This window comes from Bombus flavifrons, chromosome 1, assembly GCF_040668555.2.
Source record: "Bombus flavifrons isolate JBK064 chromosome 1, iyBomFlav1_principal, whole genome shotgun sequence".
Taxonomy (NCBI): Eukaryota; Metazoa; Arthropoda; class Insecta; order Hymenoptera; family Apidae; genus Bombus; species Bombus flavifrons.
In genome coordinates, this window is record NC_138442.1 from 7,182,020 (window position 1) to 7,200,647 (window position 18,628).

General features: G+C 41.5%; 1 protein-coding gene across 4 annotated transcripts in view; it reads right to left on the reverse strand.

Annotated features, from left to right (window-relative positions):
• Window positions 1-18,628, reverse strand: part of LOC138180539 (frequenin-2) — a 49,382-nt gene that overhangs the window by 28,747 nt on the left and 2,007 nt on the right. For 3 of the 4 annotated variants that reach the window (XM_069114496.1, XM_069114506.1, XM_069114525.1), the window contains exon 2: window positions 16,900-17,460. In XM_069114496.1, the coding sequence (XP_068970597.1) occupies window positions 16,900-16,963 (64 nt within the window). In that variant the 5' untranslated portion in view covers window positions 16,964-17,460. Of the gene's footprint in view, window positions 1-16,899; window positions 17,461-17,852; window positions 17,871-18,628 lie in introns of those variants that run through there. The other variant, XM_069114515.1, reaches the window with a different exon arrangement.

The window sequence follows — 18,628 nt, forward strand, 5'->3', positions numbered from 1 at the left end:
ACGTAGCCACGGTCACGAGATGGATGTTTTTGCCAAAAAGAGGTGTGACGTAATTGTATAGCTCTCCTTAAAAAGATAGTTGAACCAAGGGGTACACAGAGATACATAGAAAAGTACATAAGTTCAGTTTTGACTTGGACTTTGGACAAGTAAGTAAGCGCATTTGCTATCCTGTTGACTGTGTATTCGTTATTGAACCTAAGATTATTGTCATTAACATCTCGAGTATCTAATCGTCACGGTTAATTGTCAAATTCTGTAATAGTCATATAATCACCTTGTGAATTTATTATTATATTGACTGAGTGACTAATTAATCATTGTTATTACAATGTAAGTCTTTAGTGAGAACTTATTCTTGTGTAGTGAAATGGTTTATTGCTAGTGAACTTTATTCTGTAATAATCATATTTGTACCATTAACTATCATTTATATGGTATAATACAAAACGGCTAATGCAAATGAATGTTCGTTAAACGCCCCTAACCCCAGTGCGGGCTCGACATATATATATGTAAATTCTATAGAATTCAGACTACCCGCCAACCAACATTTTTACTTTCGCTTTGTTTTACCGGCAGCCATTTTACTGGATAGATTAGATCACGAGAGAAGAACGGCAATTTAGGACTTGAAAAATCGATTCTCGATTTTCCAGCTAAAATTTCTAGTAGATTTATTATTAACACGTTGAATGCCATGGGGGTGATTGATGACCGGCACTCGACTTGGCCGTGGCGCCATGGGGGTCACCGATGACCCGCGCACCAAGATTAGTGGAAATACATAATTTGTACAAATGTCAATAGTCATAAATTCGTTATTATTACCATCGTTACTACAATGATGTGATGAAATTAATGCAGTATAAAACATATAAAAATAGTTTTATTTATACATGAAATATAGATCTATTACGTGCGCCCCTCATCAGTGGCTGTCAAACATGGGAAAAACCGCTTTTCCCGTGTTTTACCTTAACGAACAATAACTCGAAGGATATTTTCGACTTGACAGATGTTTGATGGCAATTAATGGCTTTGACAATAAAGTAAAAAATGCTAAGTCTCGTGACGGTTCTTTAGGATTATTGCAGGTCCGAATAAGTATGATCGATGGATGGATTATGGTTTATGGAAGATCCCGGGACGTAACAACATAGGACAATTATTTAGCAACGCGAACAAACAATATGAGATAATTGATAATCGCAAAAAATAAGTGAATCGAGCGAAATTGCAGTACAGCGCGATGGGGGTCACCGGTGACCCCAGTGAGATAAATTCATTAATGATGATTATACACCGTAACATATCTCTTGTAGTATGTAATATTTCAACATTATATATATCGCATAATAAAAAATGCATCGTGGCGCCACGGCCAAATCTTGTAAAACTCGCGTGACATTCAACGTGTTAACTGTTATTTTATATAATTTAATTTATTCCCAAAATAAACTCGATTTTCCAGAATCGATTGCTATATCTACCCGAAGGATTTACGTTATTACATATATATATGTCGGAGATGAAAGGACATCGGGGCCTTTCTTTTGAAATTTTTGGAAGATCCCCAATACTTTAGTGTAGACTATTTATTATATCTGTACTTAAATAATAACACTTAGAAGTAGTTGTTATGATTCAATCCGATTGTTTGCCCGAGATTTGTGACAGTGGGCTTGGGCTCGACGTGACACAACTGGTCGCTGAACGTAGCCACGGTCACGGGATGAACGTTTTTACCTAACAGAGAAGTGCCAATATTATGGGACACACGTTGAATTAACAATCAAACCCCGGGCAGAAACAATGTCGCAGCTACGCGGGACTGCTTAGCAACGGCGGCTGGAATTTTATTGGTATCCCTGGCCAATATACAAAAAAACGAACGCGTTCGTAAGGAGAGGAAAGTTTCCATCAATCTTTTATTGTTGCTATTATCTTGGAGAGTTTCACATCGTCTTTACGTGCAGTATATACCGAGCGTCACAGCGAACGTTACTTTGTGCTTCAAAATATATTCTACGTTTAACAAAGAGTTACCCCGTTGACCGTGAATTCGTTATTGAACCTAAGATCATTGTCATTAACATTTCGAGTGTCTAATCACCACGGTTATTTGTCAAACTCTGTAAAAATCATATTTATACCAGTAAATATAATCGCTATTGTATAACAATGATGGCTAGTCCATATGAAGATTCGTTACACGCCCCTAAACCTAACGATAACCTGACATATATACAGGGTGGTTGGTAATTGGTGGTACAAGCGGAAAGGGGGTGATTCCACGCGAAACAAGAAGTCGAAAATATAGAATACAAATTTTTTTTTAAATTTTTTTTTTTTAATTTTTCCATCGAGACAACGATCTACAGTGAGATCCGTTATAACGTACCGTACGCGTACCGAGCGAAAATTCAAAGTCGATTTTCTTGAAAACAAAGCCTCAAACGAAAAATTTTTATTCTATATTTTCGACTTCTTTTTTCGCGTAGAATCATCCCCTTTCCGCTTGTACCACCAGTTACCAACCACCATGTATATTGGTATTGACAAAATCCGCAATCATTTAGTTGCCAATCCAATACATTAGGTTGTCCGGAAAGTGTTTTTCTTTCGCAAACGTGTTGTTTACAACAATGCACCTTCATACAAACGTGAAACCAAGTCTGTGAAATGTCTCAGTGTTTGTCTCAACAGAACAAAATGGATCGTACGTAATTCGACGAAATAATGTAAAACAAAAAACGTTATGCGTCTATTATTTCTTCATAAAACGAAAGAAACTTTTCGGACAACCTAATATATGCTACAGGTTCTACGCTGTGTGAAATTAACACGCCACGTTGAGTAGGTGAACTTCTACAGAGTCCGACCGAGTAAAATGTGAAAGCGGCCACGACGTAAATCCTTGTAGAAAATGAAGGAAAAGATATACAGTAAAATTTGTTCGTTCTCGGCTTAGTTTTCGAGAAAATCGAATTTGAAAACGTACCAGGTGTACTTGAGCGTGGCTAGTTCTGGAGTAAACGGAACTAAATAACCGACAGGAAGTTGTTGTACGTGTAAAAATAAGTGGAAAACGTAGAATAGAATTTTTCCGCTTAGGGCTTCATTTTCAAGAAAATGGAGTTTAAACGCGTTTAGTTGAAGACTGGTTGTATAGAAAACGTCAAAATTGAAAAACTTTCAGCTTTCGTTGGGAAACGTTCTACGTACCGACGAGAATGCTGTATCATAGAATTTAAGCGCAACTTCTCGTTCTAGATAGTTTCTAATAACACCAGACGATGACTTCGCAACGTCATCTTTATAGAAAAAAATATAACTTCCAACAAACATCATTAATTATCCTTTGGTTCTTGCCTACACCATCCATCTATATAAATGGAACAGTTTTCGTTTCGACTAAGAGGCGACCCGTACAGGCTTCCCTACAGGTACACTTTTTTTCTCATTCATTTGGACTACATTAACGCGTATCTTCCCTTTTCCTCCTGAGAAACTTGTGACCTAGTATTTACAGCGTTTTCTGCGAGCGCTCTTCGGTTAAGAATGGACTAACTACACAAGATAAACCAAATTTACTTTCCTCGGGAGCAAAGCAACTTGTGAAAAGACGTTATTCTACATCGTCGACTTATTTTCACACGTAGAACCACCTCCTGACGATCATTTAATCCTGTCCAGCCCGGAATCAACCATTTTCAAATCTACCTGACATACTATTGGCTTGGCAACTAAGTGATTGCGAATTTTGTCAATACCACTTATTGACAAAATCCGCAATCACTTAGTTGCCAACGAATACAAATTTCGAAACTCGATCTTCTCGAAAACCGAACCGAGAACGAACAAATTTTATTCCACGTGCGTTTGTCATTTTTCCGCAAGGAATCGCATCGTAATTTTGCACGTTGTTCATTCATTATACTAATTAATCGATAGTAACATGGTCCCAAATGAAACGATGACAAACGTGGACGCGTAAAACCGATTGGCCGCGTTCCGGATTTTCGGACGTGGTCTGTGTGGTAATTCCAGTGGAACAATGTGATTCCTACGAACGATTTGCACTGAAATTTTGCCAACGATTACGAACGCTCGAGAAAACTTATCGAGCGGCGCTTCGAAATTTTCCACCGCCTCGGGGAAAGAGCAGCAAAGTGGAGAGTTTTGCAGAGAAGTTTGAGTCGTGCGGGCTACTTCAACACTGGCACGATATTTCCGCGCTCAACGATACCTTTCAGCGAAAAAAGTCTGGCCCGTTTAAAAGGACAAATGATTCAAACTGACTGAATGCAGCGATGTTAATTACCCGCTGCAACAACCGAGTATTTTCGATCAGATGGTATCGCGGAACTGTCGTTTATCGCAACGCTGGTCAATGGCAATAGTCACTGTACCAGTCATTACTGCGATGTAACGCGTCGTATCGATGTATCGATAAATAGGGGCGTACAGTTTCGTCGATAGCGTCGATATATGGCTGATAATCAAATTATTTCCATTTTCCGCGGTTCGCTACACATGAGAAGATGGATTGGAAAATGAAGTACCAGCAGATTCGATACAACGTGAAATTGCTTTCCCCTCGAAAGCGCCTTGTTTCTTCATGTATTTATGTATTTACGTATACCGGCATCGTATGCACCAGAACCAACCGGCTGCATCGAACGATGGCGAGTGAGTAAGCAGTCGTTTAATCTTCGAGTGCCGACATGCCTCGGATGTATCGTCGATTTATAACGCCGTATCCGGTGAAGACGACGCGCGTGTTACTCTGCCCGTTCCTATTTCCTCTTCTCACCGTAGCTTCTCGGTAGTCCAATTACAATTTACAATTACGCTTATAATAATTTACAATTAGGAGGGCGCGCCTGCACGCTACCGGAAGACTACGTGGGAAACGCGGTGGTCACGAAACGCGCGGCGACTCACCGCTTTCGATCAAACGCGATTTAGCGAAAATCGATCCACTTTACGCGGCCAAAGAATTCTACCACTTTTTTTCATCTTGTCGGTAAAATAGAGCGAACGCGATTGAATTTTACACGAAAGAACGAGAATTGGGAAAACAGCGGTATCGATGATGCAACAGTAGCGACGACGCTTTAGCAAACCGAATGTCAGCGCATTGATCGATGTCACTACTTGGCGATTTAATTTCCCATCGATATACAGGGTGGTTGGTAACTGGTGGCACAAGCGGAAAGGGGGTGATTCTACGCGAAAAAAGAAGTCGAAAATATAGAATAAAAATTTTTCGTTTGAGCCTTTGTTTTCGAGAAAATCGACTTTGAATTTTCGCTCGGTACGCGTGCACTTTATCACATCTCGTTATAACGGATCTCACTGTAGATCATTGTCTCGATGGAAAAATTAAAAAAAAAAAAATTAAAAGAAAAAATTTTTATTGTATATTTTCGACTTCTTTTTTCGCGTAGAATCACCCCCTTTCCGCTTGTACCACCAGTTACGAACCACCCTGTATATCGCGAGAGTTGCTGATAAGAATGTGTGGGTTACGTTTGGTCGCGTTGCTGCGTTTCTTGCGCATCGCAGCCGATTAGGCAAAACACGCGCACGAGTATTGCAACTTCTTCAACGGCGATGAGAATTTTCGCCAAGTTTTCTTGCCTTTGAAAGCTTCCGACGGTTATTTGCTCCTAACCAGCGTCGCTCTCCTTCTTCTGTTCACTGTTGCACACGTTCTTCCGTATTGCACGATACGTCGAAAATGCCACTCTTATTTTACTATATTTTTGTCTGTAACACAGAGAAGTCTTGGCTATCCGACTGCCGCTTAACTGAAGTTCCGTATTATCCGAGGTACTTTAGACTTTGCAAAGTTTAATATGAAAGAGCAGGAAAAATAATATGAAGTGCGCGTACGGTATTATCAAAATGTTTTTCACAATTTTATTGCACGATTTATTAGCAGCCAACTATCGGATTATTCGAGATAGCTTCGGTGCGCATTGCGTTGCGAAATCGAAACTCTACTGTACCCTTTTCGCGTGAATGAACCGCGTACTTAGTTCGCCAAAGCGAACTATACGCTGTCCACAACAAACAAGTCTACAAATTATTTAAGATTAATTATATTTTGCGCTAATGATTTTATTTAACGATTTCACATATTGTTTATACAAAGGATCAAATTAAAAGTATACAAAAATGTAGATAAAATTAAAAACATCAAAGATGACTAAAGATAAATAAGACGACTTGAACGTGAAATTAAAAATTCATAATGCGTTTTAATATTTTTTTACAGTGTGCTGTCGTTCGATTATAACTTTATTTAGTCGTAACTGTTAGTGTAACTTTTTCATTAATTTTAACACCACTAAATTGGTGTATTTTATTCTATTGGAATAACTAACTAAGTGATTGCGGCTTTTATCAATACAACCTAATGACAAAATCCGCAATCACTTAGTTGCCAACCCAATATACTGTACTTTAAAAAAGTAGAAAAAGTGATGCCAGGTAAGCAATAACTGATGGTAACAACAAAAAAGAAAGAAAAAAAAAGGAAACGCGTTGCGAAAGTCAAAAAGGGAGATCTCCCCTTTCGGTCACGCAACGATGTTCTTCGCAGAGGGAAGATCTCCCTATTCGGTTGGCTAAAGGATATCGTCGAGTAATAAATTTTCGCGTTTGCGGCCAAACGCCACAATAATGTGGCCATCATCGAAATGAATTTTCAGTGATTTGCTGGAATCAGAGGGACGGGGACAAAGACGAACGCGGAGCGATTGGCTTGAAATGGCACGGAAAGGAGCAAAAGCAAGCGCGTGGAACGGAAATTCGGTTGGCAGAGTAAACTTTTGGCTAGCGGGAATTAGCATTCGCTCGCGTTAGTTTCCATGAGCGTAATTGCGTTGTGGTGTAGATGGAAGGAGAAGGTTGGTCTCAGGTTTCGGTGGTTGCGCTTCAGTGGAAAACCGGATGCCCTCGCTCACATGTCACGCCGATCTTTGTACCACTGCACTGAATTAATGGACCGACTGTAACGTCGTTGTAACGCGATTACCTGCAAGTTATGCTAGTCGCGTTCTTCGCGAACAATAAATCCTGCCACCCCATTGTTGGAGATTATACCCATCGCATATTATTTATTTAACGATAAATGGGATAAATTCCCATTGATAATGTACAATGCTGGAACCGAAGAAGCTACGTAGAACACGTGACAAACCCACAGTAACAACGGGCCATTATATGTAACGGCCATTACAAAATGCCGCGTAGCGAATCTCTGAAACCATCGATGCCAACGAGGAAATCGGAGCAGGTGCGATAAGAGTTGGCTGTATCGCATACGCAATTTATTATATTCGATTTCACCAGGAAGGATCCGTAACGGTGTAGGAGAAAAGACCTTGTGAATCTAGACGACATGGCCGAGGCATAAAAATTTATAAGTGAAGGAGTGGTGGGCAAAAAGCAACGCTATTGATAAGCTTATAAAGGAAAAGCAAGTCAGCGCCGATTCTCCTTGACTCGAATGTTCGTAGATTGAACAAGGACACAACAGGGCTGTGAGTTATTTTTCACGTTGCATGACTTGAGCCTTCAGCGACTTCCCACAGTTCTTAAAACGCGCACATTCTGCGGCGCAATTCGAGCGAGCGAAAGAGTCGTCGGTGTTCCGGAGACCGCGTCCATCCGTTTTTCAACCGCGTGAACAGTTTCGAAGCGAAAAACAATGCCGAGAGATATTCGCAACGAGAGAGATGCGCAAATATTTCCGTAAATGTCGTAAACGATGGGACAGTTTGCCGGAGAGTGGTAGAAAATTTAGCATTCTGGACGAATTTATTCGTTCGATATGTCAGCGTCTCGATGCCGAGAGCAGAGGGTGGGAAGGGAAATTAAAGCGAGCGTAGCTTACTCGGTCGAATCGAAAGATCGTAATCGCGTGCAGAAGAGAAATAGGAAACGGTGAGGAAACGGGGCAGTGAGTGAGGAGGATTTGATCATGGAAAATGTCGAAAATCCGATTGCTCGAGTCAATTAAAGCCCATTAACCGGATCGAGCGTCGATTAATCGACCCGACAGTTTTGCAGTTTCGACGATGCGCGCATCCCAGCCGTGTTTCGTTAATTTGTTCCGCTCGCCTATTTACAACTCGTCCGCATCTCCTCGTTACCTCGTGCCACGGATATTTCATTTTCTCCGGGATAATTGCCATCTTACTTCCAATCGATATTCGTATAGCGAGGCGAGGAGATTGAGAACATCGTTGAATTTTCGGGTCAGCCCACTCCATGATCGAACGATACGTGGCATCGACGACTAGAACCTTTTTCGGTCGTCGTGGCTGCGTCGATCGTCGATCGATAATTCGCGCGCGTTACCGACAATGATCGGAGCACTACGAGTTCTCGGACGTGTCGCAAGCAAAGATATTACGCGATTTTCCTACGGTTATTGCCGTTACTGTCGTTATTTCGATATCGTGACTGTGAGAAATTTGGGCCAGGAAATTGATTGTGAACGTTACCCGAACGCGTTGCGTGTCACGGTACCCTCGAAACGGAGATTTCTGAATAAGCAATCGAATGGTTCCGCGTGTCACGAAAACTTTCGTTCGATCGGTAAATGCGATGTCGAGACGAAGGGCGCACCGCGAAGATAAAATCTTTGCTTGGTGAATTTTAACGATTTCCTTGTGCTATATGAACAGCAGGTAGCTGTATCGACGCGTGATGTCGCGACGGAAACGGCGGATATCGAACGCTTGTGTGTGTGTGTATGTGTGTGGAGCGGCGCGTTTAATAGGACAGCCACTAACGAAACGAGGAAATGCGATTCCACGGTTCCGTATGCCCGCTAATCCCTTTGAATTTCGAGATTTCGCTTGCTCCAGCCACGGGAAATAGGACGGAGATGTTTTTCAAGCGCAGACCGCATCGAAATTCCCGCAAATTCCGATCTCGTTGATTCGTGGCGGATAAACCGAACGCTAATAACTCTGTCGATAACTTCCACCGATTCCAACTTCCATGGAATCCCATCGATCAGCTGGCAGCGTTATCACGTTACAACGATCGCTCTGTTATTTTCTCGAATTTACTTTTACACTGTCTGTCCCGCCTCGGCGACGAACGATAGACGATGCTCGACGCCAACTGTCGTGCTCCGTGTCTCGTGGATAATCTCGTCTAGCTTATACGAGAATAAATTGATCGACGATAGTAACCTTCTTACATACGCGTTAGTAAACTGCAGGTCACTGACCTAGAAATCGCGTTAAACGTTGCACCAATGATCTCGTACCGCTGAAACCGACGTACACCGTCGGTGAGAAAATCTCGCCGGATATCATCGAACGATAATTCTCGCGAGTTTGTTCGTCTAATGGAAAGTTATGCCTCGTGCAAACGATAGATTACACGAGACTATGGCCCGAGTAACGTAGATCGTATCGCGAGAGCGCTGACAGATAGAATCGGAATGAGAGGAATGGCGGAAGGGTTGCCAGCCGGGAGAAAATACGCGCAAAGCGTGACGGAGCGTGTTGATAAGTGTGCGTGCAGTGGCCAAAGAAAAGAAAAAAGAGAAAAGGCGAAGCGCGGCAAGCGGAAAAGCATCGAAATCGATCGGACCTACAACGTAGAACGCGCGACGCGACACCGCGTCCAATGTCGATGATCAAACGAATGATTCCTCTTACGGTGCATTTACGCTAGGCGGACGAATCCTCGTTTACTCCGCGTTCTGGTATATTAAGATTTTATCTCAGAATAGAGAGAGCAAATGCGTGGATGAATGTATTATAGAAATTCTTTATTCAGGAATGTTGGGAATTAGGATTTTCAGTGGTTCCTATCCTATGTGATAATGTATTGATTTATTACAGTGGATTAAACGGAAAAACGTTGATTATTTAACTTAAACTTAATGCAGTAGTGGGATATCGCAACTCTCGATTAACGACTCTTCACTCTTCACTCTGCGGTGGCTAACTGAAGACCAGTGGCTGCGGTGCCGAAATATATTGATGGCCGTTGAGTTTTCCGACCCTTTTGACTCGTCGGCATTTGCGCTTTATCGTCGAGATTGTCTGTAAGTTGGTACTATTGGGTTGGCAACTAAGTGATTGCGGATTTTCTCATTAGGTGGTATTGACAAAGTCCGCAATCACTTAGTTGCCAACCTAATATAACAGAGACGAAAGAAGCCGCTGTAAAGAGAATCGTCGTACCAAAAACTAAACACTAGAGGAGATGTGGAGTTTTCCTTGAAGCGAGACCCACTTCAACATGGTAAAATTAAAAAATGAATGTGCGCACGTGTATCAGTTGGTGGCTTCAGGACGTAGACGCGCGGACGTTTGCAGAGATTACATCGAGCGTTCTTGGATGCTTCGAAAACGCTTCGACAATTCTCGTCGCGGAAAGAACGAGCGAATGATCTCGTAGCGTATTCCTGCGAATGTTTCGCTGACTTTAAACGACGTTTATTGACTATTTTGTACAATAAGGATCACCGTGATAGAAAAACCAAGGGGGTCTAACGAACATCCCGCAGGCCATCGAAACGACAACGTAGAAAGTGTTCCAGTGTCAGAAAACAGTAACGAAAATAAATCCAGTCAAATAACCTTCACGCTGCGAAAACAATCCTGCCCACAGGTGACCATAAACAATACACAATTACAATTCCAAACAAAAATTCAGTCAAATATTTGGACATGATTCTGGACAGAAGAATAACATGGAAACGACACATGGTAGACAAATCCAAGCAGCTTAAATTAAAATTAAACAAATTCTACTGGCTCGTTTGCAGAATAATTTACTTATAATTCTCAATGAGAATTGATTGTAAACTACTTCCAAATAAAAAAAAGAGAAAGGAAAAGAGTAACAGCACGGCCACCTCTGACCTGGGCTCCGGCGACATTCCTGGCGACACCCCATCCATAGGAAGCAAACCCATAGTATATAAACCCTCCTAAAATCAGCTCTCGAGATTCTACGTTCTAACATTCTTAACCGTCACTCTGTTGGATTCACATAATAAACTCTGCCAGTATATCTAAAGTCTGACTTTTCTTCTTACCTTGCTCGTGAAACGTTTAAACTTACACGAAATCATTCGAACGACGCGAGAAAACGACCAGTAATTTTCTTAATTTCACCATTGCTCTGTCTCCGACGTGACACGCTCGTAGAGATAATACAATTTACTTTATTTCCACTGATTATGTGCACGTTCGTGCGGCTAAAAAATCGCGTTCAACATTGCACGTTGTTGATATCGACGATATCAGCGAAGAGCAATTTTCCTACTGTGTAAACGCACCGTTACACCCTTGTAACGGTAAAATGCCAGTCGACAAAATCCAGGAACCAACCGCGGATTTGTATTTTTGCGAATTGATATACCGTGTGAAAAAAAGGCATACTCGACTTTAAATGAAAGATGAAACACTGGCGATCCAATTACAATTAACTATCTCTATATCGTTTTGATTTTCACTGTTCTGTTTCGTTTTAATTTCCACTGTTCCCTTTCGTTAGAGCAGAGAACCGGCCACGAAATGGATAAATATTGGCTTTAGTAATATGTACACGAGTCACGGTGAATATAGCGCGAAGAAGTTAATATAACGTGGTTCGATTACCTCGTGTTGTATTTACGCGTTTCCACGTTCGAATAATCGCAATTCACACCGAGTAGGTTGAATGTTCGGGCAATTGGCAGTAACGCAGTCTTGAAAAATGCACGTTTCCATGGGTCCGAAAGAAAGCAGCGATCGGAGAGCCATTTCCTTGCGAGCGTCGATAACGATAATTCCAAACTTGTTTCGCCCGAAGGCACTCGTATTTTACGGACATTTCGAAAGGCAAGCAAACCCCAGTAAGTGGAACGATATTAGATTTACACTACGAAAACGGAACCACCAAATATTCAATTGAATGGCACGCACATAACACAAACAAGGCAAGTTAAATACCTAGGACTCCACTGAGACACGCAACTTACATGGAAACAACACTAAATCAATTATAGACAAAATACGGATAAAATGAAGACAGATGTACTGGCTAACTAGTCGAGACTCTAAACTCAGCATAGAAAATAAACTAAAAATCTAGAAAACGATAGTAAAACCAATTTGGACGTACGGAATGCCACTATGGGGGACAGCAGCAATGAGCCACATAAATAAACTAGAGGCGCTACAATCGAAGATACTAAGAACAATAGTCAACGCCCCATGGTATGTCAGAACCGAGGATATACGCAAAGACTTAAAAATACCAACGGTCAAGAAGAAACCGACAGGTACGCAGAAAAATGCAAGAAAGAACGGCAACACATCCAAACCAGTTGGTTGCTGAAGCGAGCAAAACTCTCATAGAAAGAAGACTAAAAAGAAAACACTCCACTGACCTCACTAAAGAAATAAAATAGTCAAACTCGAAGACGGTATTCCGTTGGAGGTAGCCATCCACATGTTATTTAACAATTAAACTAGAAAGATTTACCGAATGTCCAACTGGACAAATTGTAAAGTACAAATTAAATAATGATAAAAAAAAAATTTCGTAAGGATCGTAGCGGCTCATGGCTGTAGAAAAAGTTGAAACGAAAATTCAAATCTGCGAGAGACTCATATTATTGTCCCTTTGAATACTAACTAAACTAAATTGTTTAGTTTGCAAGGTAAATGAACTCTGGACAGATTGTTATTACCGTTTCTTGTAATCTTCAACATAAGAAAGTTAACTTTTTGCGGTAACGTCCGTCGATATAAATTTATGAACGTGCTACCTATGAGCAATTAGTATTATTATTCTTCCTTCGATTAGTATAGTGGCATTGAGCGAGCGACGATTATAATTGGCATACACTATCTCTTGTACTTATACTGATTTTAATACATCGGATTATTACGAATTCATCCACTCGTTTCTTTATTAAACAAATCTACACGTTATAACGAGCTCAGGGTCGAACAATATTAAACTAAAGGAAAGTTTGAGGCAATTCGTGGCGATAACGAAGTCGTAAAAACGGCGCTGATAGATAACGTTCTCGTTAATGGCGAACGATAATTATGTCGCGGCAACGTTCGTAAATGAATTTACGTTTCGTAGACGCAAGAAAAGAAAGCAGCTAACTTGATTTCGTGCGGGGATGCGTATCGAAGCTTCGATATGCAAAAATTGATAAACCATGCGATACACTGCGACATTAATTACGCGCCGCGATCTACCGACCAAGATAATTGTACGAGCAACTTTTTATCAGATGGACGTTTATCGTGAAATCGCGCGATAAATTCCTATCACGTAACCGATTCTACGAATCTTCTTGTTCTCGACGTATGGGACATCATCCATCAATCAGAACGGTTCTGTTTTTCTTCCAGCTCGCTCGTTCGATTTTATACTTTTACGCTTATTTCCACGTTTTAGAGTTTTCCAACGAATCACCGAAAATACATTGCGACCTGTTCAGCGAACCGATCGGTTTATCGCGACGCCGTTTTCTATTGGAAACGTCGATATTTCTAACGACACTCGAACGAAAGTAGACGACTTTTAGTGGCGACAACATTCTGGGCCAACGGTATCGATTTTTGCAACGGTGCCGTTAACAGGACCTTTTCTTTTCGAAAGTTTCCCGGACTCGCGTTGCGCGATGGTACACGCTGCGGATTGATGAAATCTTACGAGAACGCTATTTATCGAGCCAGCATGTTCTACCTCGATACTCGCACTCGTAGTTCACAAGTTGCTTAACCACTTCAGTCGCAGGGGTGTTTGAAAAAATAGGAACGAAAAATCGCAAACAGCGCGATAGCGCTTGTCTTAATCGATTGCGAAGAGAAACAAGCGGTGCAACAGCGCTCGTCATATTCGTTATTTCTATGAAATACATCTATGTTATTATACAGGGTGGTTGGTAACTGGTGGTACAAGCGGAAAGGCGGTGATTCTATGCGAAAAAAGAAGTCGAAAATATAGAATAAAAATTTAAAAATTTTAAAATTTTAAAAATTAAAAAAATAACGTCAATCGAGACAACGATCTACAGTGAGATCCGTTATAACGAGACGCGATAAAGTGCACGCGTACCGAGCGAAAATTCAAAGTCGATTTTCTCGAAAACAAAGCCTCAAACGAAAAATTTTTATTCTATATTTTCGACTTCTTTTTTCGCGTAGAATCATCCCCTTTCCGCTTGTACCACCAATTACCAACCACCCTGTATATGCATACTATCAGTTTATAAATTTTTCGAGTTTTGTTCGATAAAAATTATTGAGAAGATAACAATGAAATACAAAATACCGTGAGTCGTCCGCAGCGTTCAAATGTACTCGCACTTTTCCACATAAAATCTAAACAGCGCGATCGCACTGCTTGTGATTCAAACGGTTCAAACACTTCAACTGCCACGCCGAAATCAGATGTTTCGCTCAGGACGCCACGGGAGTATTTTTATTATTCAAAGCATATAATGACACAATAATAATAAATTGATGATGTAAGACAACATTATTCCTCAATGAACCGTTTATCTTATTGGTGGCCACGGGTGACCACCGTGGCGCCTTGGTAACTTTTGATAGCGACATATTATAACATACATACATATTTCAATAAACCATTCGCATTCGTTATTTCGTCGTATGATTATTTTTATGATTTCGACGAAACATTCGGCTGAAATGGTAGAGGTCCGAAAAAAAGATTATGTTTGTGATAAAGCAATGGTAGTGGTAGATTACAATAGAGGAAAATGTGCTGTAGATTTATCAAATCGAATGATAGCATATTCCACACTACATAGAAGAACCCTCAAGTGGTATATAAAATTAGCTTTAGAGTTATCGTTAAATACATTAATTTCAAACGCGGTGATACTCTGTAAACAAGCAAGAAAAACAAAAATCGAAGTATCAGATTTTAGAATGGCACTCGCAACGCACCTTCCACAGTGCCGTTCACCAGAGCCGTCAAATATATTTATTCGACAAAGATCGCGACACGAAACGCAGAAGAAAGAAGGGAAAGCGTACCTGGCACGAAAATTTTGCAGAGAGTGCTATAAAAAAATGTTAAACAGTTAGGATGAAAAATTGCTAAGAATCGGACCAAAAAGGTGACCACCTATCGTCCAGATTGTATTGATGAGCCACATTTATGTTTAAAGAGTTTTAACACAGTGCACCGTTAGATGCAACATCTGTTCTCATTTTTTTTTATCGATGTTCTAATAAAAACGTTTAATCGTTCGATGGGGCACTTTTTATTTCAAAGTATCTTCTATTTGTCGGTTATATTCAAAATACCCTAACTGTCAATTTCCATTCAATTTTTACAATTGTAAGAAGTTCAAGCCACCGTGGCGTCACAGAAGAAACCGTGGCCGGTCAAATATGACCAACGTGGCAGTCTAAATGTTAATAATATAAAAAAAGCTCGATATACGCGAGCAAGTCGGAGAAGGAGAAGATCGTGTGGTATCTGTTACGAACGAACCCAACTAGGGACGTTGTCTCGGTAACAATAAGAAAGCTGACGTTGGATTTTCACGTCCACGGTATATACGTGAAATTCGTCGTCGCTGGATTACGTCTCTGTCATAGTCCTGATACGTAGTGGTATTTCCGCGATCGTCCTATCCGCAAAATTATTCCATCCTCCTAAATATTATTATATCAAGGATAGCTTACACTGTAATCCTACAATACTGAGAATAATATAATAATAATAATACCTATGCTGTTAAATCGTAATCGCGATTGTTTTTCACATGAGTGAGCCCACGAGTGTTTTATTTGGATATTCCATTGCCAAGAAGATTTCTTCGCCTCGTAAAAATACAATTTAACGACCGGACCAGACCCGTTAAAACTTTAATCGCTGATCAAACGTCGAAACCTTCGATCTCATCGATAATTTATCCTGTGTATTTTTTTAGGAGGGAAGGGGCAATGAAAGCCAAGCGAAAGCTTCGCAAACGAACTCTAGGCATTTAATCGCGTGCATCTTATCATTGTCCCTTTCGAAATACGATTTCTTCGATCGAAATTATCTCCGACCTCGGATCATTAAATGGAACGCGACACCAACAGTCTGATCGTTCTCATTGTCCGCTGATAATTCCAACGGAGCAGCGAAACTTCCATCAAGGATTTCCTTTATTCAGAGGTCGTCCTTGCATCGGCAAGCCAATTTGCATATCTATTCTAACGTTGCTGATCGTCGTTGATTGAAAGCTCGTTGCGATCAACGAACCTCCATTCTTTGATCGCTCGTTTTATTAAGATTCCTTAACGATCTAGCAGAGAATGCTTCTTAACGATTTAAGCGAACCCGTGCTTTGACGAAAAAACGTTTCGCCGATGAAACGACTGTTTCCCGAAGATATAAGGATTTGTCGATTCCGTGACTTTTCATTTTTCCGATAATCGCTACCCGCTTAAACGGGATCAAACGAAAGCATGCAGAAAGATCTCGGCTTTCAGCAACGTAGAATTATTAAATCATCAAATTATGGAAAGTATGTAGATCTAAGCTAGCGAGTTGTTCGTAACTCCGAGGACAGCGCGAGTGACTCGGTACGAATAACGTTCGAATCCGATAAATCGTCGTTTCCTCCGGCGATGAAACGTCGCGTTTCTCGTTAAACAGGTGGATACGTGGCGTGGCGTCGCTAGAAAGGGCTGCGGCTGTCAACTCGGCGGCGTGCTCGGGGCGTGTAAATATGCAAAGGATGCGACGTCGAAAGAGAAACGACGTGCGGAAACGAAACGTTGAAGGGGGAACTGTGACGGGTAATTTTGTAAAAAGCATGGTATAAGCGGCTACAGTCTGTCTTTGCAACGAAAAAGTAACAACGATACTCACAATACGTGTCATTGGTGAGTCGATCGATGGTATCCTGTTTCAGCTTGCTGTTCTTCTTCCCCATGTTTCTCCACAGACTTCTTTTGCTTCGCGACGATCAACCTTGCTCGCGCTGTAGCTTTCTAATTTTCCTCTGTATCTTCCGACACCAAAACCGTCTCACCGCCCGTTTTGCATCTTTCGCGTTCTTCGAAGGTCAACCGGCCGAGTTTATTCCAAAATAATTTAAACGTGTCTATAGAAAGGAAAGAAAGCGCGAGAATGTCTGTCCCTTCGTCCACTTTCTCTTTTGCGGATCAGGCAACCAACGGTCTCGTGGGAAATCCTCCACGTTGTCTCAAGGTCGCTTCGAGTTTACCGGCTCGCGCTCGTCCGCAAGATTTTTCTCTTTGAAAATGTAGCAGCTGATAGTGGCTCAGATTCGTTCGCAAGCGAACACCACGGACGAAACTCTGTTTCGTGTTGAAAGGCTCCTGGTTCCAGATTCACCTGGTTTATATTCGGTTTATATCCGGTTTATAGCCGAAGGAACTCGCGCGTCACACCAGCTCCAGTAGATGTCTGGAAAAGTCGGTTTCCGTTGGTAGCGTTGCAGACAACGGTTCGATGCGATATCGTTCTACATATTCGTTTTTCTTCCGCCGCGCCGCGCCGTCGCATCTCTTCGAAGCGAGACGCGAATCGCCAGGGACTCCTACGTTCGTCCTTGAAAAATTTACTTTGCGGACAAAACAGAGTAGACCAGCAGAGAGCGAAATGGATTTCTGCTCCTTTCGCGTCGTGTCGGGTCAACCGGCGAGTGGATTTTCTTTTCAGTTACAACGAGCTTTCGAAGATTTATATACCGATCGAAATGTTGGGAAATCCGCAAACTTGTTAACCTACTCGTTAGAGGAAATATCAGGTCGCGTTTCGAGGCTTTTTTTCTCTCGCAGATCGTCGAAAATACGTACGTGACCCAGAAATGGCGAAGAGAAGAGAGCGATGAAAATAGGAAAATGGTTTTTAAACCGCTTGGACGAAGTATAGCGAGAAGATCTTCGTTTAACACTCCGATGAAATCACTGTGCCTGGTGCAAGTAGAAAGTACGTGTTGAAAGTGGAATGATCTGAGCGGCTGTTTATAGTCGCAAGTCGTATGAAACGATAAGAAATATAGCGAGAAACGATTGCGGTTGTTAAACGACGTTCACGATGATTTGCGAATCGAACGAAACGATTAAATCGCACGACGATCGCTTAATGCGTTCGGTAGATCGTTGACCCGATCGTCGCATCGTTCCAAGATTCTACGCAGGAATTTTCCCCTTTTTCTGTTCGTTCGAGAAGCATCGAGTAAATGAATTTCGATTGAAGTTCATCGAATCGGCAAATGCGTTCCGTCGAGCAACGTAATTCCCAACTTGATGCGACAACAGCTCGCACACAGACTGTTGTTTTGCTATTCGCTTTCCGTTATTGCGTTATCCTATCTGAGAATAATTGCTTCGTTGTTTGTTGCATTATTCACCAACGTTTCCTTAGGTAAAGGATAACAGACTTACGACGTTACGTAAGTTATAATCCCCGGATAATTTGCATGATTCGACTAACGACCGATCTATTTCCAGTCATCGATACCGCAATCTCGACGAAGAAGAAAAAGTGTTGCTCGACACAGGGGCAACGGTTGTTCGTGATCGCGGAACACGATGTTTCGCCGTATCGTGACAATTAGGCGCCACCGTGT